At 40.5% G+C, this 24,194-nt stretch overlaps 1 protein-coding gene across 1 annotated transcript in view; it reads left to right on the top strand.

Annotated features, from left to right (window-relative positions):
- Positions 1–1,350: 1,350 nt before the first annotated feature.
- Positions 1,351–24,194, top strand: part of gfra2b (GDNF family receptor alpha 2b) — a 68,125-nt gene continuing 45,281 nt past the window's right edge. Inside the window, 3 exon segments of the mRNA XM_071914295.2 lie at positions 1,351–1,390; positions 2,454–2,753; positions 24,108–24,185. Coding sequence (XP_071770396.1) covers positions 1,351–1,390; positions 2,454–2,753; positions 24,108–24,185 — 418 coding nt within the window.

Below are 24,194 nucleotides of genomic sequence, written 5' to 3'. Positions count from 1 at the left end.
CATATGAAGCCAGGTTTTGAAATGAAACCAGATGTTGTGTATCTGCTCGGTAGTGGAGATGCTCCCCCTTCCAGCGCTGTGGAAATGTTGGGTGTATATTAGCGTGGGAGCGTGCATTTATGTGTATTTATGTATTAAAGTCGTTCGCTTTGATGCCGGCCTGCACCTCGGGTCATGCATAGAAGTTCCAGTCATTGGCGCGTGTGTGTGCGTGTGTGTGCGTGTGTGTGTGTTAGAAACCTGGTTACGTTCAATGTGAATTGTAGGCTACAACCTCCGGGGTTGACACGCACCTTACCAGAGAGAGAGAGAGAGAGAGAGAGAGAGAGAGAGAGAGAGAGAGAGAGAGAGAGAGAGGGAAACGTGGTTACTTTCGATGTGAATTGTGCAACCTCCGGGGCCAACACGCACCTTGAGCGTGAGTACGTTTGTGTGCGTGTGTTTGTGTTTATGTGTGTGTGTGTGTGTGTGTGTGTGTGTGTGTGTGTGTGTGTATGTATGGGGGCTGGGCGAGGAGGTAAAGAGAGGTTTTCCTCCGTGGACGCGCGCTCTGATAGGACTCTCCGGTTGTTGAAGGAGACATGAGCGGACGCACGAGGCAATTGGAGTGGATTAGAAAACGGAGCTACATTACTGGCTCGCGCCCCCGGGAGACGCGTGCCATTACGCATCAAGCTGCTCCTCTTTATAATAAATCGATTTAACTAGCGCGCATACGGACATTATTATTATTAATATAAGCATACGGGGGGAGAAAAAAAAAGGAGAAATACGTAAGTAACCACGGGAGCGACACGGTCTGACGTCCTTGGGTTCTGACAATCTCTCAAAACTACATCAGCCACGGTCACATACTACCGCACCACCGGGAAATCGGGAAAGTTGGAGTCATGCTGACGGACGTTTGAGAAGGTGCGCGGACACTGCTCGATTATTAACAGTAATAATAACAAGAATTAAAGTCTCCGTTTCTGTTCATGGAGCGATTTCCCCGGATCAAGCGTGGATGTTCCGCCGTGAGCTGCAGCGGATAATGTGGTCCTTAACGTGAACGGTTCACATGAGCACTTGTCCCTCGGTGTTGGTTGAGTGGGGCCACTCACTCCCGGGGGGTCGGGGCTCCCGTTAAGACTGTCTCCCGGGATATTTGCTGCCTTCGGTGCACCACCATGTCGGTGGTGATGTTACTCTCCTGGCTTACCGGTTTCCAGCGTTGAGAGAAAGAGAGAGAGAGAGAGAGAGAGAGAGAGAGAGAGAGAGAGACAGAGAGACAGACAGGGTGAACCGGCCAGCGCGGGAATCCATCCGTTTTCCGTCTTCATGACTTGTGGGATTACTGCTCGACGCGCCATGATCCTGATTAATATTATCAGTTTAGTGTTTCTGCTGGGTAAGTAACCTCAACACGCACACACACACACACACACACACACACACACACACACACACACACAGGTAAGGGCAATGAGTCTGTATAGCCTGTATAACCCATCAGTGGAATTGCTTGCTTTCTCATAAAATCCCAATTTCCCCACGGGGGTCATTAAAGTTTCACCTTACCTTACCTTTATCTTAAAAAACCCGTTGTGTCCCTCTCACCTCTCATTAATGAGATAAAAAAAAACAAAAAAACACACACATTCATCCAAAAAGACACGTGTCCTATTAAAAAAGTCCTTGGGTCAAGACATTAAAGTCGAAGTCGCGCTGGGTAGAGTGTCAGCTAAAATGGCTAAACTGTACATAAACCAGACTGTGTGCTGTTGCTTCCCGGGCCTGTGCAGCGGCGCTGTCCGTGGTCCTGAAATCAGTTGTCGCTCCAAAGGGAGCACCTGTTTTATCCCTCGGTGCATCCCGGTAGCGCTCTCTCACCCTGTTGCACGTGCTCAGGCTGTCCTGTCAGGGCACAGCTGCAGACAGGTAAACACTCATAGTCCATAGATCCAGTCTCATCTTGTTTCTCTGACGCCCAGTTAGTTAGATTTCACCTGTATGGTAATTTCACTACTGTAATGGCAGCTAACTGTCTGGCAAAGGTGACCCTTGTAAAACAGTGGCTTCAGTTGATTTGCATAGAGGGGACAAACAAGAGCTGGTACGCTGGACAATGTAGCGTTAAATTATGTGTCCATTGTTTATTGGCAGCAGGCTAAAAGATGGCTGGAAGTGATGAAGTCTTCTTCAGCAACTGGGAGATTTTACGGACACAAATTGAAAGGGGGAATTGCTGACAGGGAACTCCCAGGGTTTAACAGCTTAACAGCAGGTAGTAGGTGCAGGGCCTCCTGCACAAACACCTACTAACTCAATAACTCTTTTACTCAGTCAGTGACATTAACATTCTTGTGCACAAATAGGTCCCTACCCCCTCAAAACACGCACTAATACAGATTAGTCAAATATTTTAGCAGCATTCCTAATTCCGTCTTGTCTTTCCCCTTCCTTGTCCCCAGACGTGTGCGTCTGCGTGTCGGAGCTCGGCCCCCCCGGGTGGCGGGAACCTCTGGACTGCGTCCGCGCCTCCGAACTGTGCAACCAGAACAGCCAGTGCAGCTCGCGCTACCGGATCATGCGCCAGTGCCTGTCCGGCGGGGACAAGGAGCGCAGCGCCATGCTGGCTTCCAAGGAGTGCCAGGGGGCACTGGAGGTGCTGCAGGACTCGCCGCTGTACGACTGCCGCTGCAAGAGGGGCATGAAGAAAGAGCTGCAGTGTCTGCAGAACTACTGGAGTATTCACATGGGCCTGACGGAGGGTAAGCCTCGAACACCGGGCCGCGTTGAGAGTTAATTAAGGCTTTGTTCCCGTCGATTTGCGCTGACTGGTTTTGAGGTTGTGTGATGTTGCTATGCTGATAGATGAAAAGGAGCAATTGTTTGTTTTTTCTTGTGAGAGCTTCACATTTGCCGGGGTTAAAGAGGGTGCACCGTGTCGATTGGTGTGTGGGTGCCTGTTTGAATTTCGCCTGAAACAAAGTGTGAGAGTGTGAGAGAAAGTGGGAGAGAGAGAGAGAAGTGCATTTCTGTCGCTTTTACAACTACTTTTTGCTGTTTTTGTAGCCCTGTGCTGTGGGAATTTCAATACGACAAACAAGCAGGGGATACAGGGGGGCAGAGAGCCCACAGCACATCAAATGAAACATTCTCTCACTGCAGAGGAGAGCTGTTGTGTTTGAGTCACCCCAGACACCTGGCTAACGGCTTTGGTTGGTACAGGTCCCACTGCTGGTCCTGCACTGTGTTCTGTGTGTGTCAGCACTGGCGATAAGGCACACACACCACACACACACACACACACACTCCCCCCCCCCCCCCCCCCCCCCCCCCACACACACACACACGGCCTGTTGGCTGGCCTAGTTTGGGTCTCAGCAGCGGCAGAGCTCATTAAGAGCCTCTCTCTTTGTTCTCCATTCCACTAAGGACGTCTCTATAGTGCCAGCAATGCCTGCAAAGCCCCTGCATCACACGCACACACATCCACACACATGATGACACACACACACATAGTCGCACACACACACGCTCGCCCACACACAGGTCATCCATTTATGCCACACATGCATATACTGGCTCACATGTACATAGACACACACACACACACTTTCTCACACACATCTTTAACACTGTCAGCATGATTGGCAGCTTAACAGACTTCAAGGACATGCAGTGTGTGTGTGTGTCTGAGTTGTTAGTACAGAGAGAGAGAGTGATTAGAGAGAATCTGATTTGTCATAGGGAGGGTGGTCAGAGAGAGAAAAAAGATGTCACAAAACATTTATAGTAGTTGATCTCAAATATTTTTGGCTGATGACCCCTGTGAACAAAGGGATCTCTTGTCAAGCCACGGACATGATGGATTCTGCTTTGCCTTCTCTGTTTTTTACTTGATCAATTATTGGAGGAAGCCTGTAGGCTACACATATTGATTATTTCATTCATTATAAGACAAGAAATCACAAGCATGATACTATTTGTGCATTAGAAATATATCTAATATCTACATATGAATTCATGGACAAAGTATGCATGGGCTTTGAGGATCTATTCTGCAAAACAAATACTTCTACTAGAGTAATAAATACATATACATCATCTACTGCAGTACAAATCCTGATAATGACTGATACTAAGTATATAGTTATAGTATTGTAGTATTATAGTATCGGTTAATGTCAAGAAACTGTAACGATGAGTAAACCGTATGTAATTTGCGAATGCTATTTAAATATTAAATATTAAATATTACCTTGACCAAAGATAAAAACATGAGGATCCAAGTTTCAGAAGTTTATGATGGCAGAATTAATTTTAGAGAAGATTATCAAAATAAAGACGTAAAAAAAAAAAAGGTATATTTGTATTACATGTTACATTACATTTTATATATTATTAATTATATATGTATATATATATATATATATATATATATATATATATACATATATATATTTTGCATAATTAGTGGGGTGCCTAGTGAAGCTGATATTGGTGGTTGATTGTTTATGAACTTATGAAGGCGTGAATGATAAAGTCACAGTGAACTACAGAAGTGCAATGTATAGTTAAGGGGACTGTTAATATGTATATATAATGTGGTTTCATGTTTGGTTCTGTTTTGAGTTTGTGTCCTAACTTGGTTTACACTGTATGTCTTTTGGCTCCATGAACACCAAGCAAGCGCAGTGGCCAGTACTCAGAGTATAGTCCGCCCGAACGCTGTCTGCTTGTGTCCATATAATGATAACAGTAATAACAAACTTTATGGAGCACTTGTTAAAACAGAGTTACAAAGTACTTAACAAGACAAATGTGAGCAATAAATAAATAGGCTAAAAAAAGAAGATGAAGAATAAAATACTTCAGGGCAAGAGTACCGAATAAGTAAAACAAGAATTAAAACAAGAATAACATAATTTAAACAAGGATGAAAACAAAATGCCATAGTTAAAGTAAAACTAAGACTAAAAAAATGTTTTAAGGAAGACACAGAGTACACAGAGTTGTTGGGTTGATTGTTCCGGAGCGAACAGGAGCCTATAGGATAAAGCTTGTTCACCCTCAGACTTCAGACTACACTGTGGAATGACCAAAAGAAAAGAGAGCTACCTGAGGATTTATAAAGGTGATCAATAAAGTTTTAAAATCAATCCTAAATTGCACTGGTAGGCCATGAAATGTCCCTTCCTTTCAGGAGATCTGACTGAAGCATTTTGGACTAACCTGGGTACTCTGCTGGGTAGGACCGGCATACAGGGAGTTACAATTGTCAAGGCTGGGTGAAATCCGGTGATTAAAAGACAAAAACACTCTAATTCTGGAAAGCTGCCTGAGTTGAAAGCACAAGTGCACAACTGTCTCAGCATGTTTGTCCAGACTTCGATTGGAATTGATAATGAATGGGAGTGATCAACACTGTCAAAAGCTCCACAACAATTAAAAAAAAGGTTTTTCCACACACCAGCTGCTAAAAGCAAGTCATTCATTACTTTAAGAAGTGTTGTCTTTGTGGTATTAAAAGAGGAGACTATTACTGTTCAGAAAAGTAACTTCTCCAAAACCTTGGACAGGAATGGTAATTTAGAGATCAGTCCAATCTAAGGCAAACCTAAGTTTCTTGAGGAGAACATTCTTAAAGCAGGCGTGGGTAATGCCAGCAGAAGGATGAATTAAGGATTGCTACGACAAACCATTTCAAACGCTTCCTTTTACCGATTCTTTTTGATAAGGTCTGATATAAACTGTGCTCTTGCATTTTTAACTAATATGAATTATATTTTCTCATACCGTCTTTTAGGTGAAGGCGAACATAGAGCTGAGAGGCTTTCCATTTCTGCTCAGCTTTTCTACTTTCCCCCTTTCACACATGAATATTTGCAGCTAACCAGGGCAGAGAGGATTTGTTAGCTTTTCAGCTTAAAAGGTATAATAGAATCCAGAATGGAAGAACAGGTAAAATTGAAATTATTCACAAGTTCCTCTACATTCAAAGATGGCAACATCTCTGCAGCAGAGGAGATGAAGACCTCAGAGAATTTGGCTGCAGAAGTGTGGTTTAAAAATGGAAGAGTTACAAAGTTACATTTGCTATGTCTAGGTTAGGAAGCATTGAGTCAAATATGATACACTTATGATCAGTAAAACGAGCATCTTTACACAGCATGATTTAACCACATCAGCCTTTAATGTGTGGGCCTAAGACAAGGTTAAAAGTCTCAATAATATTTAAAAACTCTATGGCAAGGGAGGGAAATGTACCAATTTACAGGCCGCTAATTTAACATTGTTACAGCTCATTAACCTGAAATGTATCACCAACCTCACCAACATACATAGCAATCTGCAATAAATAAATCTAAGGAAACAGATATTATAGTAAATAAATTTAGTAATTAGTGATTTGTTTACTTATAAAGATACTAACGAGTGGATACTTTGCATCAGAAGGCAGCTATAAGCCTCAATTACTCACTTGTTTATACTACTTGTATTTCTGAAAACATACTGTAAGAAGACACAAAGGATTGATTATTCAGTGTCAAAATATTGTAGGTTATTCAGATATTTACAGGTCAGTAGTAGTATATTCGTCTATTAGGAAACAGCAAAGTGATAGAAAGTATTGAATAATTTAGGGTAAACTAGTTTTAATTTAATTTTCAGATACTTACTAATTACTACTACAAACATAGATGTTAATATCTCCCAGTATCGAGATTTTATCATATGTGAGTATACTCCCAACTCTGGGAATTAGGGGGTCTATAGACTAGGATTTGGAGTGTGTCACAAACAAACTTACTTCATAACCAACTGTGAGAACAAACTTCGGTGGCGTGCAGTCAGGAGCAATCTTGACATAGAAATAACTGCATTTTGTTTTGTGTGATCAAATATCACAATATAATCACTACAGTATTCTCTTCAGTCACTTATGAGTAGCCTGTGTGAGTCACTGTTCCAGTCCAGCGGACTACTGGTTATTTAGAAGTGCTCCCCACTGAAAGAGGACTGCTGATTAAACAATAGTGTGTGTATGTATAGCAGAGGGATAAAGGAATTGAGGGCAACAAAGAAGGATCAGTAGAGATAAAAGAGTGATGGTCAGAGAATGGGATGAAAGTATGATGGACAAAGAAGCAATTTCAGGATGAGGAACGGAAAAAAAGAAAATGGAGGGCAACAGGAAAAGATCAGAAAGATCAGATCAGAAAGACATGGGCAGGAGAGAGAGGGTACAGAAGATGAAACCTCAATTTTTGTGTTTTCAGAGGTACTTGCCATTCATTAAGGACAGAAAAGGACAGAGGATAGTTTCTTGGGCAGAGATTAAACCAGTGTCTTTCAGTGATTGTGATTTGTTGTCTTGTAGGAGGCTTCAACTCTGTCTGGCAAACTTTTTCTACCATTCCGCCTGCTGGCTCACTAATGAGAGAGTTTTTATGGTAGAGAATTAAATTAAATTAAAATAAAAAAAAAAATAAGGGTATTTGATGGCGAAAACAATACAAAGGGCAATGAGTCACTGTCTGGGTCCTTCATTACAGTCTATTGTTGTGCTATTGAACACCATATAAGGAGCTATATGGAGATTTGATGCTTGATGGTCTCATAAAATCCATCACTTTGCCACTAATGTCTGATGTTTGCTTGGTATATATTGTAATGTTTGTTGTTTGCCAGTCCATTAGTCCACACTTGGGAATGGTGGTCATTACCCTGTCATTTCCCTATTAACTAGTGTCTGTGTAGGTGTGTGTGTGTGTGTGTGTGACAGACAATGGAGAGATGCACTGTGAAAATAGAGAGGTAGCTATGCCCTTGCCCAAAGGAGAAGAAAAACATTTAAGGGAAATGCAAGACAGATATACTGTATAGGGCAGACAAACAGAGAAGAGGAAGAGGTTTCACTTTGAAAAGCATTAATATTTGACAACCTACATAGTTATATATTACAATGTACCTGTGTTTATGTTCTGCAGGTAGAACCGCAGGTAGATGCTCACTCATGGCAGACCTGCTGTTGTGTTACTTGGTTCTCTATAGATTTGAGACGTGAAGACAGGGGCGTGACTATTTCCAGGTTCCGGAAGCAAAAAACCCATAAAAAACCCATACACATTTTCACGTGACACACCATTTGGAGTGTTCCAAAGTTGAATGACCTGAACCGCTATGGAATGACCCATTAGCTCAAATGAATAGCAGCTGCGTCAAAAAAACTAGCATAGATGGGGAAAAAAGGCTAAGGTACAAGGCTGTGTACATATGGGTGTTAGTGGGTAAAGAAACTGCTCATCCCAGAGAGAATTGCGCCATCTAAGTCCCACAGTAACTTCTGTAAGCTCTGTTGTATTGTCAGGTGGGAGAGACAAAGTATATCTAGAGCTAGTCATACAAGATAGACCTAAGGTTACAACATTAATGCAAGAACATGGTCCATAACTGAGGATCATTTCGCAACCTTGAGTATCGTTTTCTATCTCGGAGACTCCCAGGGTTCTCTGTTGTGTAATATGGCAGTAATAATGTCATTGCTGTGTAATAATATCGCTAAAATCAAAATCCCTTTGAGTCTGGTGGTTGGAGAATCTGCGTCAAAAGCGCTTGCGGAACCGAACGTTTCAACTCTATACCCATAGATCTCTCAATTTCTCCACTGACAGCAGCAGAAAATAGACCATAATGCAGTGCAACCACAAAACATGTTGTGTTTTGAGTAAGGGGCAACAATCATATGCTCCAATGTTCACAAACTAGTTGGCTAGCTAGCTATATTTATATGCCCATAGTTCAAGCCCTTTCTCTGGGGGTTGTTGAAAGGCATTCTGGGAAACATAAGAAGTCAATGAAGTAGAAGTAGACAAGGCAAGTTGATGGACACCAAAAAAGTAAATTATGACACTTTACAACACAAATTGAGCAGTGTACAAATTTCCAAAGAGGGACTTTTCTAACGTGACCAATTGGATGACATGCTCAGATATGAGGCACTTAAAGACAAATAGCTGTTAAAATAGAAAAAGCTTCATACTAAAACTTTGGTTTAAGAGATACTTACCTCCTATTTTCATTGCTGCCTCTCTCCCCTCCTTATCAAGACATAGTAGGGCAGGGTGAAATCTAGACTGTGAGTTTGTAATCTGGCCTTTGTCACCATCAAAGTTAACTCTTGGAGAGCACAAAGATACAGATGAATGATGGCTAAAAGAAGAAATTAGAGAGTTAGAGGGAGGGAGAAGATATTTCATTTCCCCTTAATCAATTTGATTCACTTATGAAGAGCCTTGATAAAAAACACAGTTTTCATTTATTTTTAATAAATTAATATTTTAATAAATCCCTTGAGATATAGAATTTTGAACAGCTTGGACAATAAAAACAAAATTAAAAACTTTTGCCACATCAAAGGATGACAGATCATCTGACTACACACATGTATTTACACATTTTTCTCACAAATATAAACCCTTTGTGTGGCTATGACAACAAAAGCGACATAATTAGAAAGGAATTCTGTTTGTCTGAATAAAAAGGATGGATATGTCTTCAGGGAGGATACAGTATGGAGGCTTTGGAGTAATCTACACAGGGATTCATATGAGCTGTCCCTTGAGGGAGTAATATACAAGAGGGCAGGCTGCAGGCAGTAGCATTAGTCATGGGTAGCTCTCTGCACGGCTAGCTGATTTCTTAACCTCTGCTCTGTGCTCCTGGTGGGACCGAAGCAGACAGAGAACCCTGCCAGCCAAATGGCTCAATTGCCTGCTGCTACTGCTGCCGCCTAGGATGCTGAAAAGTGCAATGTCCAGCATAGAGTAGGACCACAGAAAGAGTATAGAAGACTTTCAGGTGATGTAACGCACCCTCTGGCGGCCATAGTGGAGGTTGTCAACATTACCTGTAAACAGCTGATTGCATTTCTAAGTGTACAACTTGGCTGTCTCAATAGAATTCAGAAGACAGTGTTCATTTCTGTGCTGTTTTTGACCGGGAACTGATCATTTCAGCACTGAGAAATTTGACTGATTTTGTGTTTAGATAATGTCATCTTGTTAACTAGCTATCTGAGCATCTGCGTCTGTAAACACGCCTGATTTGCACACAAGCAAACATATCTAAAAGAAGCTAGCATAATGGCTAGTAGTCTCATGTTAACATTAAAGGAAAAATCCACCCTATAACACTGTAACACTGTTAAAAAGCTCTTGGCTCTGTTGCTTTGTGAGATGGCCTCTTTGACTGTGAGATGCAGTTTTTCCCATACATTGGCACAAAATCAAAAATTGGTCAGTGTATAGAAATTAATCTAAATCGATCTCTAGTGCACCTGATGTGCACATCACGTCATGTCTGTCATTTGGAGAAGCACAGACAGCAGACCAGCAGCATTGAACTCAATCCAGAGTCTCCCAGTGTGAAGTGAAAGCTAACATTCCACAATTTGCTCCAAACTCACCTGTGTTAGTAACAGACATTGTAAACAGTAACTTGATAACTTGTCTTCTGCTGCCCTGCAAACTGTAACGGTAGCTAACGTTATTACCTTGTGGTATTTAAATAATGTTAGTGGAATTAGGTAATTTAATCGATAACCGCGTTGCAATGCTTCTATGCATCGCACTGAATTGAATTGAACACATGCGCCGTTGGTCTGTGCAGGATCTGTGCTTGTTGGTGTACAACAGAATTGAAGAGGGGAGAAATCCATTGTAGAAGAGGCAAAGATACCAATTTACATAATGAAGTCCATGATGCAGCACAGCCACAAGATGTGTTTTGAGTCCAGGGCATCACTCTCACTTTTTCTTGACTGGAAAAACTCGCTGTCTTGTCCTTACTATCGCTACTGGTACTGAACGTTACAGATTGATCACCACCAATGTATCCTTGGTTGGTTCTGGTTCTGGGATCTTTATCCGTCCTCTACCCTTAGTGCTCTTTTGTTTTGGGATTAGATATTATTAGATATTGTGTCATGGAGGACACAAGAACACACAAGAATGCATTTTAAGAAAGACCCAGTGTTTTGCAGTAGAGGCTATAGCTAAAGACAAGACAGTCTGCACCCACACCGCAGCAATGTTTTTCAAATATCACTCTTTTTCTAGCCTGGTTGTTATTTATATAGACATTATTTGGGCACAGGCAATTCTCCACTGGACCTCCACGACGGCGCCGGACATGGTCACTAGGAGATTTGTGACCCAACTGCAAAGACCATGTAGTACCATACCATGTTCCTGTAGAAGTCAATGCAGGTTCTTATCTTACTAGGTCGTTTTGTAAGCTGGAATGCTGTACATTTTTGTTTGTCACCTTGAGAGTTTTGGGCCCAAGGCTATCATTGACTGTGTTTGCACGCGCACGATAATGTGACTATTGGCAATACTTTGAGTAAGGCAATAATCTGATTCAGTCGTTTTCATTATTCCATAATTTAACAACTCCCCATAATAATCTCGTTAACATAAATTTTCGATTATCCAGAGAGAATTATGGGAATTGAAGGTTTTATTGTTAAATAAATAAATTTCATTTCATTAAGGAGGTTGAGATGATGGAATGTGTAATGGTTAGAACCACTGGTCGTATGTGTAGTATGCCTTCAATGCTTTCCAACAGATGCAAACTTGTTGAGTTGTTCTGATAAATCCAGCCTTTTTAAATTCTTCTGATACTTGTCTAAAAGTGTCACCATTACAGTGCTTACCTCTAAAAACTGCATGATATCCACATAACCTCAGTCTCTTTGAAACTCCAAAAGTGTTGATTCCTGCCGGCCATCATCTTGGTCTAGCTTTGTACAGTCTACACTTCCAATCCACCTCCACATAACACAATGAGCAGGGTACATGCACAGCTTGAAGAAAGAAAAGCCAGCACTCTTAATGTCCTTTTGTCATATATTTGAATGGGCAGCTATAGAGCACAAACGACGGACGCGTTTCAGCAATAAGCCATCATCAGCGTTGTACATGCGCAGCTTGACCACAGTTCAAATAAGAAATGCAACTAAGGTGTACACATGGCCTAACTGATGTCTATTAATGTGATACTCCACATATGTTACTATATGTATTCATCTATATGTATTCAACAGGTGATTACAATCAAATGACAAACACAAACAATGAGCTGTGTGCATTGTAAAACGCCATATTGGTAGGAAATGCATGTGACATCATGGGAATACTATGAATAGTAAGTATACTTACTTGGACTAAGAGCATAATCACATTAATAACTAGAATTGCACTCGGAGAGTGCAGACCTCTGCCAAGGCTCGTGCTATTACTGCTTGTTCATGAGTCGGATCCGGATCCGCTCCAAATTTTAATGGGTTCTTCCTTGGCCCATGCTACACCCTTCCACGAAGTTTCATGAAAATCGGGCCAGTAGTTTTTCCGTAATCCTGCTAACAGACAAACAGACAGACAAACAAACAAACAAACAAACAAACAAATGGCACCGAAAACATAACCTCCTTGGCGGAGGTAATAATCAGAGTATGGTGTTTGTTGCCTAAATCACATTATAATCACATTTTTAATGTCAAGGTAAACATGGCCATTGGTTCACCAGAGACAAAGGTAGATGAGAATCGTGAATATTGACTGATATAATCTTGAAGATCCGTACTGGACCAGTAGGGGTAATGGAGCTGTCCATGGCTTTGCACAGATGAAATATAAGTCAACAGTATTCATAGAATTCTTATGGTATGCCATGCCTTTCATAGCAATATGGTGCATTGCCATAAACTCTGTTCACTGGCTATGGCCACCATTGCAAGCACCTGCCATTTGATTGCTCACACCTGCTGTTTGATAACAGACACCTGTTGTGTGCCAACAAAGACGGCTGTGTGGTGGCAAAATCAAATAATATGAATTGCATGCTATCAGACAGCTAATTATCCAGAGGCTGTGGATGCTGAAGAGACGGCTTCCAAGCACGTCTCTGATGTGTTATGTGTATAACATATTGTGGATATCTAGAATATGCTGGCATCTAGAAAGAACATTGGAAGCAGACAGTCATTCACCCATTCACATAAGCACAAGTAGGCCGACATACACAGGCTGGGCTGCTGAAAGGGCAGAATTAATAAACTATTGTGGTGCAGGCATTCTCCAACAATGACTGGCCACTGTTTAAGTAATTAGTTGGACTAGATTGCCAAATCCTTGGGTCTGAGCTAATAAATCAGGCATTTAGTATTGACCGCAGCTATTTAGCATCCATGCTAATATTTCAGGCTTTAAGCATTCTGTCCAATAACTTCCCTGTACAACGATCTAATCACAGAGGTGCTCAGGGTTCAGCCTGGTAAATTACACATTTAACATTGACATAGGTATTTAGCATGCAGCCAAATAAATGGCTAATTTACTAGTCTGACTAATGACTGATGTGTTTAGCATGCAGGCTAATGAGCGAGGTATTTAGCATGCAGGCTAATGAGCGAGGTGGAGGCTGATTAGCATTGCTCCACAGAGAGACAGCACTGTTCACTGTTTACTCATCTCATTCTCAGCTGCCTGACAGATGCACAGATGCAGGAATGCACATCAACAATCGTAGGGACTCTGGCAAGCGTGGGCAGAGCAGTTATGAATGTGGACAGCATGTGTTTTCAAATTTATATGAATGTCAATATGTGTGTTGGATGTGCATGTTTGTGTGTTTGTCTCTGTCTCTGCGTGAGGAAAGTACGATACATGGTGGTTGTTTACAGTTCCAAAGGAAAGCAAAATCCTAAATTAGATCTCACAATTTCATGTCACATTTATTTCCTTATCAATCGAGAATTGTTTGACATTTGAAAGACTTGAGTTTTCTCTTCCCAAACTCTTCTCAGGATAAATAATCACCCATAAAACATACTATTCTTTCATAAAAAGGAGAATTTTATATTCTCTGAATTAGGTCTCCTTTAATTCTCCTCCGTCTCAAGATATGAGAAAGTGAGATTACTGTAGAGGAGGATCTCAAAGAAAGCTCAACTAAGAATGAAGAGGAATCTCAAACAAGCCACACTTTTTCTGCAGAAGAACAGTTTAGAGACTTTTTTGTGTGTCTACACATGTACATACAGTTTAGTCTGAAAACTGAAAAATCTCATGGAGGCATGGTGCAACAGTGAGATTTACATGTTGTGTATCCGTATGCTCGCTGATGTCATCTCCCCTAAAACTTCCTTGATAAACTGTATACCCCATGGAGAATTTCTGTTATGATTAAAAGGGAAAATCTAAAAGAATTTGCACACTATAAAGATAAAAGACCAAAAAGAGGCCAACTGATGCAAAAAATGCCAAAATGTATTTACATGGTGCAAAAAACAAACTTTGTCAGCAAAACGAGAAGGCCTGTTAAAACGCCCCCTATTGAAAGGCACTTTAAGGAAGCTGGTCACCCTGTCTCGGCTATGACTTTCACTGCTATTGAACAAATCAGTCACCCTAGAGGAGGGGGTGACAGAGACGCCTGTTACAGGCAGAATGCAGGTGGATCTTTTATCTCAAAACACTAGCCTTAATAAGGAAATGTTTTTATCTTGTTTTTTGTAATTTATTTATGCTGCTATATATATCTTTCTATGCTTCCCTCCTTTGGAGCAGTGAGTCTTGGCCCAGCCCATGTTACCCACCTCTATAAGTTCATACCATATGTGGAAGTGTTCTGGTCTCCTCACTCCTTATTGGATGATTTAACCATTGTCTGGTTGGCCTAGCTTGTTTCAGTGATTACCCAAGCTGATATATTGTCTGGTGTTGCTCTTTGTCGTTAGAACTGATGATGGTCTTTTGACCGAAACGTTTTCTGTTTGTGCACTTTTGTTTTTTGCACCCTTTTTTCACCTTATCACCATGTAAATAAATGGCAAATTGGCATTTTTTGCATCAGTTGGCCTCTTTTTGGTCTTTTACCTTTATAGTGTGCAAATTCTTTTTGATTTTACTCAAACTGTAAGTTGTTGTTTCTTTCTGGGCAAAATTATAAATGAGGCCCTCGGTTATACAATGACAAGATTTCATTTTGCTCAGACATTTTGCCCTTTTGAGAAAGACCTTGGTCTCACAGACAACTCAAAATTGTCTGCTTTTTTTCTCAACTCATGTTTGAAAAAGTAAATTCAGAGAGGTGATGGCATCCACATTGCTAGCATTGCTTTCGTTAGCTACACAGTAGTTTTTAGCCAAAGAGTTTGTTCACAAATCCCTTTTGTTAAATTTGTGTCGTCTACTAAAACCTCATCTGTCTTGCAGAAGACTCAAAAATATTTGTTTTGCTTATTTTCTCCAGGGAGAGATTCATAGGAGAACCTGAATTGTTCCTCTAGTTTACAATAGGTGAAGACTAGTGAATGATTAATGAAACCAAGGCATATTAATGCTTTTTCATTTCATTATGTCTAAATACCCAGGTTTCTATACCACACACACACACACACACACACACACACAATATTGATTATCTGGAGGCAGAGAAACTTAAGTGGCCAAATTTCTGTGTTCATCGGCTACTGAAACTTCATCATTCTCTTTACTGCTGACTACACAACTCCCAGGATAGAACATTGGTGTGTGTGTGTGTGTGTGTGTATGTGCGTTTGTTTGGAACAGCTCCACTTCAGTTGAACCTAGTTTGGTGGCAGGACATGGTGAAATGTGGGACGGGGACAGGTGTGTGTGTGTAGTAGAGGATGATGGGTATATGGAGAGATTTAGGTGAGTACTGCCTGCTTCCTTTGTGTAACGAACCCTCCTGGGTACAAGGAACATTGGCACATATACTGGCATATATTTTATCTAGAGTACTGTGCGTGAGTACGCAGACACACATACACACACACACACACACACACACACACACACACACATAATCACACACAGTAATTAGAGTAATTAGGGCTAAAATTATTCTCAATTTCTGCTTTGGCAATTGCTCAGCTGAGTATGTGTGCGCTCATTAAGGATAAAGAAAACAAATCTTTTCCCCTCCCTCTCAGCCCCCTCTCTCCCTGCCTACTTGACATTAATGACTGTTTTAGCCTCGATATTTTAGCCTTTAACGGCTCAAATTTGTTGCTCTCATAAAACTTTTGATTGTATCCTGGACAGCAGCTTCGATAATACATAATGAGAAATGAAACAGCACAGGCTAGAGCTTGTATACTCAGTTAAACATCAACAATGACCACATGCTGAGAACAGAGACAGGGAGAGGGGGAGAAGAGGAGAGGAGAGAAGAGGAGAGAAGAAAAGAGAAGAAAAGAGAAGAAAAGAGAAGAGGGGGTAAAGGGAAAGAAGGAGAAGGGAAAAAGAGGGTTGACGGTGCAGCACCAGGTCAGAAGACAAAAATAAAATGGCAATAGTAGATGTAGAAGAAAGACAGCACTTGCAGAATGTGTGTGTGTGTGTGTGTGTGTGTGTGTGTGTGTGTGTGGGGGGGGTGTTAAAAGAGTGTGCCCACTCCATTGTCAGTAATAATTAAAGGAGGGGGGTAGGGCAATGAGAGGGAGTGAAAGCTGAGAGGAGTGCAAGTAAGCAGTTTCTTATTCCTCAAATTCAGCTTGCTACACATGCGCTGACACACACACACACACACACACACACATGCTACATGCAAGTGTGGCATTACACACATACTGTATGCGTGTGCTTGGACTCAACTCAGCTGCAGTCTCAAGCTCGGAGATCCACATCTGTTTTACGCTGTCTGAAGCACAATCTTACCACCTTTTCCATCCTTTCATCCATCCTTCACTTTCCGTGCAATATGCATTTGGTTTTGTAATTAACGAAGCTACATGGCCTAGTAATTAAACGGGTGCCTATCTTAAAGCGGCTATTCTTCAAAAATCGTGTAGTACAATCAGTGTAATTCATAACACACTTCAACATTACATTACAGCAGAATTGATTGAAAGCATCTGCTGTCGACACCGAAAGGTCCTACACACCTTTTGTGTGAAAGAACCCCCCCTCCCCACACACACACACACACACACACACACACACACACACACACACACACACTCCTGAGGAGGCATCAATGTAAAGACATCCAGGAGATTACACCTAGGTAATTTATGTTAAGTCACTGCTTTGCTTCCAGCACATCATCTATCTATGGATGTGTTCGTGTGTTTGTATGCGTTCTATGTGTATTTTTGAGTGTGTGCCACTGCGTGTGCATCAGATCGTTATCAGTTATAGGGAACTGATGATTTTGCCCCACTGTGTGTGTTGCAAGGTGTGTGTAGGGCGTCAGTAAAGAGCAGAGCAGCCTGGGATGGCTCAGTCATAAACAGAGTGTCTATGGCTGTAGGTAAAATCATATTCACAGACAGAAACACACTTCCAGCTTCATACATAAACATCTGCCCTTGTGTCTCGGTTCCCAAACCCCCCCGGGGCGCATTACCTCTGTGCTAAACATGCTCTCTCTCTCTCTCTCTCTCTCTCTCTCTCTCTCATTGTCACTCTATCTCATACTCCTGCTACCCATATACTCACTCACACACACACACACACACACACCTACACATACTTCTTCCATCATTCACACATTCAAGCTCACACGGTGGCTCATAATTTAAGTCTTTGATAATCAAGAGCGACCGTGAGGGCATTATGAAATGAAAAAAAAAAAAAAGCTTTGCGGTTAGCAAAAACACCACCACTCCTTCACTGATAGCATTACAACCCTTTAAAAAATCTCACACACACACACACACACACACATACACACAAACACTGCACTATATTTACTTGTTGATATATGAATTTGTTGGTCCTCCTTTAGCAGTCTTGTTTACCTCTTATGAAGTATTATTTTCAATATTTGACATAGGCCTATTCAATATAAATATGTCCTAGATTTTATAACTGTAGCTAACATGGATTATGAAACAATCTTTTATCTATCTCAGATAGTAATCCATATCAGTTTTCTGTTTCTGACACTCCATGAGATAAGTTATGTCATTTTGTCTTAGTATTCAATAGATTGTAGATCAATACATTTAGTAATCAATAGAAAGCTCAAGTAACAGACTCAATAAGGGACAAGAAGTGGAACAGAGAAAACCATGAAATTTCAGTGGATAGAAAGGACATTCTCAATCAAAGCAACCTTCTAAGATGGCGGCCACAGAATGTTTCATGATGTGCTCGTGGAAGTAAGCATCACTAAAGAGACATTATTTCACTGAACATACCAACTTTTGGAGTCATGCGCTGTCCACAAGAACCAGTGCTCATTTCCGTGAAATTATCAAAATAATGTGGCAGCCATCTTTATTGTACAATGTTCATTCAAATTCTATGGAGAAAACAATGAACTACAAATGAAATTCAAAACTGAAAAGCATTCAAATCATGCTCATTTGGTGTATCCACATATATACACTACCCAGAAATTAGTTTAAAAACACCAGGATATTGTAATCTCAGCTCACTTTATGGTTATTTCCTTCGATATACAGGAACTATGGGCAAGAGTTATGCCAGTTGAACAGTGGGAGGGCACATCACATTGGTGCTAGAAAAAATGCTCAAGGGTAGCAAATGATAGACAGAAATTTAGGGCAACAAAGAACAGGGTTGAAATAGGATTGCAGTCAAACAGATTTTATCCCTAACTGAATTCACTTCCATGCTAATTTGTGGTACAGAGATTAAAGACCGACTAACAAATGAACAGAACTATGCAGTCATATTACTTTGAGATCCCAGCGCAGCACCTGGAGCGCTCGAAGAAATGTCAATGGAAATGTTAGGCCTCTGAGTGCAGGTTGAATAGGCTACTCTTGTAGTGTTTACAGGAGGGATAAAGAAAGATGATACATGGCTTTTCTGAGCACACATTTCGAGCCACCCCACCATAATCCCCCATTCCGTGTCCTGTTAAAGGTATACAGCAAGTATTGCAAACAAGGTCTTTGATCAAATGCTTTTGAGGCGATGCTGAGCTCATGCGTCAACTACACATTTAGTGTCTCCTAAGCATTACTGGAGTGAACCACTGTACAAAAATACTGGACACACAGAGGTGAAACTGACACAAATTCTTCTGGTCGCACAGCAGTTCATAAAATAGCTAAAAAAGCCCAAAAAGTTGGTGTATTACCTTAACCTGATGTGCAATTGTATGGGGCTTTACAGAGTTTTTGATGACCTTTTGAAAGCAAAATCCTTGTGATCGCATAGCCACTGTAGTGCAGTCCTCACTCCTATACTATATTCTGAGTCCAGAGGAGTGCGAAGTTGGTTTGGGGTGTAGACTACTAAACTGTGCTACAAGTCGAGGCAAATAAACTTTACGTGAACAGCAGAAATGTAACGATCAGTTTGTTACACTTGTCTAATCCTACAGAACAAACAGAACAAATGCACAATACACAGGCGCAGTAGGCAAAATCAGAAGATTGTGAAAGAAAACATTAGGGAGCACAAAACTTAATCTAAAATTGTTTACATGAAATAACACTATTCATCTATGGAAGAACTTTTGGAATTGAAGGTGACCACATAGCTGGTTCTAATATGAATATTCAGCATGTACCAGTGGTGCCCAGCCAATAACACACCGCCAATAGCAACAGACATGGCGGACATAATGATGTAACCCTTGATGTGTCAAAAGTAATGGACTGTTTTGGCTATCCTCAGAGACAGGCAAGACTCAGTGAAGAAAACTGTTGGCCTCTGGAAGAAATGCACTGGCCTTTGCAACCCAACATGCAGCTCCTTCTGCCAAATTCAAGTCAGCTAAAGTCATCTGTTATTAACATGTGTCTTAGCCTATTGAATGTAGTCCGGTTAAAACCTAACCACATACATATCCAAGTGTAAATGCATCCGGAACACACGATAGCCTACTGTAATTAAATATATATACGTGATGAAGTGATATTAAATAATTCAATGTAATGTAAATGCCATCGTGTAGCACACCGCAACCGTATGTATCTGCAGCAAGTATGGTAGCTAGACATTATCATGTGCACTAGAATGATCAGAAGATACGAAATAAGGAGGAGCAATTACACTGATGACAACATTCAAGGAAGACTCAGGAGACTGTGATTGCATAGAAAAGTTACCATGTATTGAAAAATAGAAAAAAATAGGAAAATGAAGCATAACAAACATCGACTATGGCCATACAAAATTACACTTAGGATATCCACTCTCAATAACCTTTTTTCACACAATGCCTGTGTTTCAGTGTTGAGCCCAATTACTTTAAGGATTTCTCTTTTAAGGTTAGTTGCACCTCACCATTTAACTAGGTGATTTGGATCCAATATCAGGTAAATATTGAGACAGGTTAAGTATCAATATACATTTTCTTTCCACTCATCCATCACAATAACCATTTGGATAAATGATTAAACAACAACCAAACAACCATTAAACAAACAACCAAACAAAACACTGAGGAATCAGTATGAATGAAGATGGGAATGTCCCCTTCACTACACCACACAATTCACAATTATTAGTGGTTCTTAGTTCGTTCCCCAGCACAAGGAAGGCAGTCCAAGGAGTTTGTCCATTTAGTCAATTAGGGTTTAAGTCAAAGTCAGAAGGGAATGGGAGTGTGCTGGGCAAAGTGTGTCAGTGAATTGGGGATAGGGATGAATGGTGCGATAATTGTTTCCAATCAGTGTACAACAATACATAATCAGACATAAACACCCTCACATGTAGACACCGTACTGACTGATTTTTTTGGGATTTGTCCCTCTCTTTGTGATAAATGAATTCGTTGGACCTGCAGAAGAACAACAATGTACACATGTGGTTATTTTCTTGCATACCACTGACAGCAATGAGAATAGATCCTTATGGTCTGCTGATTGCCGACGACAAGTAAAATAAAAGAAATGCCGCATGCAGCATTACAACCTCCCAACTGCTTGGATTATGTTTACATAGTTTTGAATTAAGGGTAAGAAAAAGTTGCGATGCTAGTGATGCATATTGCATTATGTGGGGGGAAAGAGCAATCTGATTCAATCTGATATGTGGATACTTGAGATGCAGTTTTAATGCCTGGTGTAAATGAAATATTGATCATTCATATCAGGACACTATCTGTATGCTATTATGCAACATGTAAACGGGGCTGTATCAGTTCTGCGGAGTCTAAGATACAGGAACATGGAAGATGGGGAAAAGTGCAAACCAAATGAAAGTTTTTATTTTCGTTAACATTCAAGATCACAGTCCATTTAGAACAAACGCTCAACAGGGTTCTTGTAAAGTGTTGCTCCAGCTCGTCGGCACATCAGTCGGATGCCTTCTGGCCCTCGCCCCACAGGTTTCTCCACCGACTAACAGAGCCCAGGGCATACAGGGGAGAGTTTGCGGTTCAGTTACCGCACGTCCCATCAGGATGCGCTTCATCTCTCTGTCTCCCGACCGAACCTCGACCCGCATCCCCCACCACTGGGGAAACGTAGCAAAATCTTATACAGTGCATGTGATATTACAACTGTTCCGATGGCTGTACAGTGTTCAATTTGACTTATTAGGGCCATAAAAAAAATTCCGAAATAAAGTAGTAACCCCAGTGACAATGTACAAATGCAAGAGGTGAAAGGAGGGTAAAGATGCCTCTGGAAGGCAGCACTGCAGTGTGTGCTTGCTTATGGCTAATGTAGCTATGGTGAAAAGAGAGTGCAGTTTGTTGCACGCTTGGTGTGGATTCCCTGGTGTCTTCTATCTAATGCAATAAAATGTTGTCCTGAAGTGACATTTAGCCATTTTTATATGCTGTATGTGTTCTCGCTCCAACACAACAACAACCGGCCAAGACTACGATATGAATATCTGATGTAAATGTATTTGCTTTGTTAATTCCACAGTATGAAATGCAAAAATTGTAACATGGACAGAGTCGACTAACGCCATCATAATAAAGCACACTATTTTTGGTGCAGAAGTGTACAAGATGGACGTGTTTCATGTGAATAAGCAAAATGGGTTTATGTGAGCTGAAGTAAATATCAGCATGAATTGTCTTTGTGTAGCCAAACCGTTGGCATCACTCCATCTGACTTAGTTTTAGCACTGTGTCTGGCTGAAGCTCTTGTGGGAAGTGGGAATAAAGGCAGAAAAAAAAAAATCCAGAGATTGTTCTTCAACCATCCATAATCCACGGCAGCATTCATAGATTATATAAATGAGTCACTTTTAATGTCATCAAAAATTCTTAACTGTAAGTGCTGTAAGTGACTTAGAGAAATCTGCCACCCATACCATATGTTCCTTACTCAAGGAACACTATTAACAGTATTAACTACATTTATAACATTAATGTGTTATGAATTGCATGCTAATCAGACTACAGATTTAGGCTGTATTAAGGTGTTTATTTTTCACATGAGGGTGATTTCGATTTCTTTGAAAGCTCAGGAACTAGCCTTTGTGCCATCCACAAGTGAATATGTTCCACACTGTCAAATATTGAATATTTGAATATATACTTGAATATTTGAGTTGTAATTAATGGACCTGCTTGTCATCTTTGACAGCAAAGCAGAATTAAAAATTTGAAATTAAATCTGAATTTGCCCTTGAAAATGATAAAATATTAGAATACAGAAAGAGAGAATAGAGAGTATCTATGGAGCTGGCTAACATTAGCTTGCCAGTTATAAAACAAGTATATATTACGTATATACTGTTGTATAAGCTGTTAGCCAACCGTTGAGCCACAAAACAGTCCCTTCTCAGCTCTTACTACTTTTCCCAGCATGGTTATTCTAGGTTCACAGAAATTTCTCTACTGTTGCAGTCATTGTAAATTACTCTGGATGAGAGTCTAAATGCCTAAAATATAAATTATCATCATCTGATAACATCATCTGCTATTACCAAACTATAAAAGATACTTTTTACCAATTCACCATCTTTATACAGAATTTGAAGCTGTATCAGAACCACCAATTTCCTGGTACAAGTACTCTGTGTAAAGAGGGCTTTGGACTGTGTAGCTACAGGACTTTTTAAGCTTTCTACCATGCTAGCTCATTGTTCGGCTGTAAGCGTAGACCTTGGCAGGCAAATAGGCATCCATTTATTGTTGCTATCGATGATTTACAGCTAACCGTGATAGATCACAAATGGGACATAAAACCTAAACATTTTGTGATTGCTTACATGTTAATTGCACATTGCTGCAGACAATAATGGAATGAATTGGAAGTATTTTCTGCTATTAAGAATCTTTAGAGAAGTATTATCCTTTATAGAGTATTGGGCATTAGAAATAACAGTTCACTAAAGGAAAAATTGCTCTAATGAACAGCAAAAATATAATTAGAAAACTCCATCTCTAAGGAATATAAGTCTAACTCAAGTTGAGCATGGTAAAATATTCAGAGTGATAAAGTATTATTTTTATAACATAAGGTGTGATGTCTGTGTTTGTTTTCATTTTTTCTTTAATGATGCTTATCCTCAACACGTACTACTGTTTCTTTGTTCCTTTTCATGTATTACAGAGCAGAGTACACAGCATTTTCAAGCAATCTGACACTGAAAGTTTTATTGGTCAGAACACATGAGAAATGATGACAACTGCCTCGCGCAGGCCTCAGCTCAGTTTTGACACCTCACAAGTGATGTTTAAACGAAAATTACTTTCTGAATGACCACATTGTGGAAATCTTGTGAAATCATATAAAGTCTTGAGATGATGAAAATGTCATACGGTGTGACACTTTTTACAGTCGCAAGATACAGTTGCCCACAGTACATCGTCACAGCAAATGACCCAAAATAGGTAGATATGAAAAGGAATTTCTGATGTTTTGTGTGTATATTTTATTTTACACAGCTATTTTAATGTCTTCGTCAACAAATTACTCCGCTGAGTCAAGTAAAGTTGTTTGGAATTGAATTCAATTGATACATGCTGCTGTAAACTTTTTAGAGCAAGGCAGCCTTGACAATTTGACTTTGAACATAGTTTCCAGGTAGAGCCAGATGGTCAGGTGTGCACTTGGCACCACAGACAAAGTTGCAGTTTATGTGTGTGTGTGTGCTGAAATGTGTAACACTTGTCTCTCTCTTGTGTTCCAGGAGAAGAATTTTATGAGACATCCCCATATGAGCCAATCCATTTCTCCGAGGAATTCAGACATGCCTCCATCATCTCAGGTACTGTTG

This window comes from Centroberyx gerrardi, chromosome 2 (genome assembly GCF_048128805.1).
Source record: "Centroberyx gerrardi isolate f3 chromosome 2, fCenGer3.hap1.cur.20231027, whole genome shotgun sequence".
In the NCBI taxonomy this organism is placed as follows: domain Eukaryota; kingdom Metazoa; phylum Chordata; class Actinopteri; order Beryciformes; family Berycidae; genus Centroberyx; species Centroberyx gerrardi.
The sequence above is the reverse complement of the archived record's forward strand: the minus strand, read 5'-3'. Positions and strand labels throughout refer to the sequence as shown.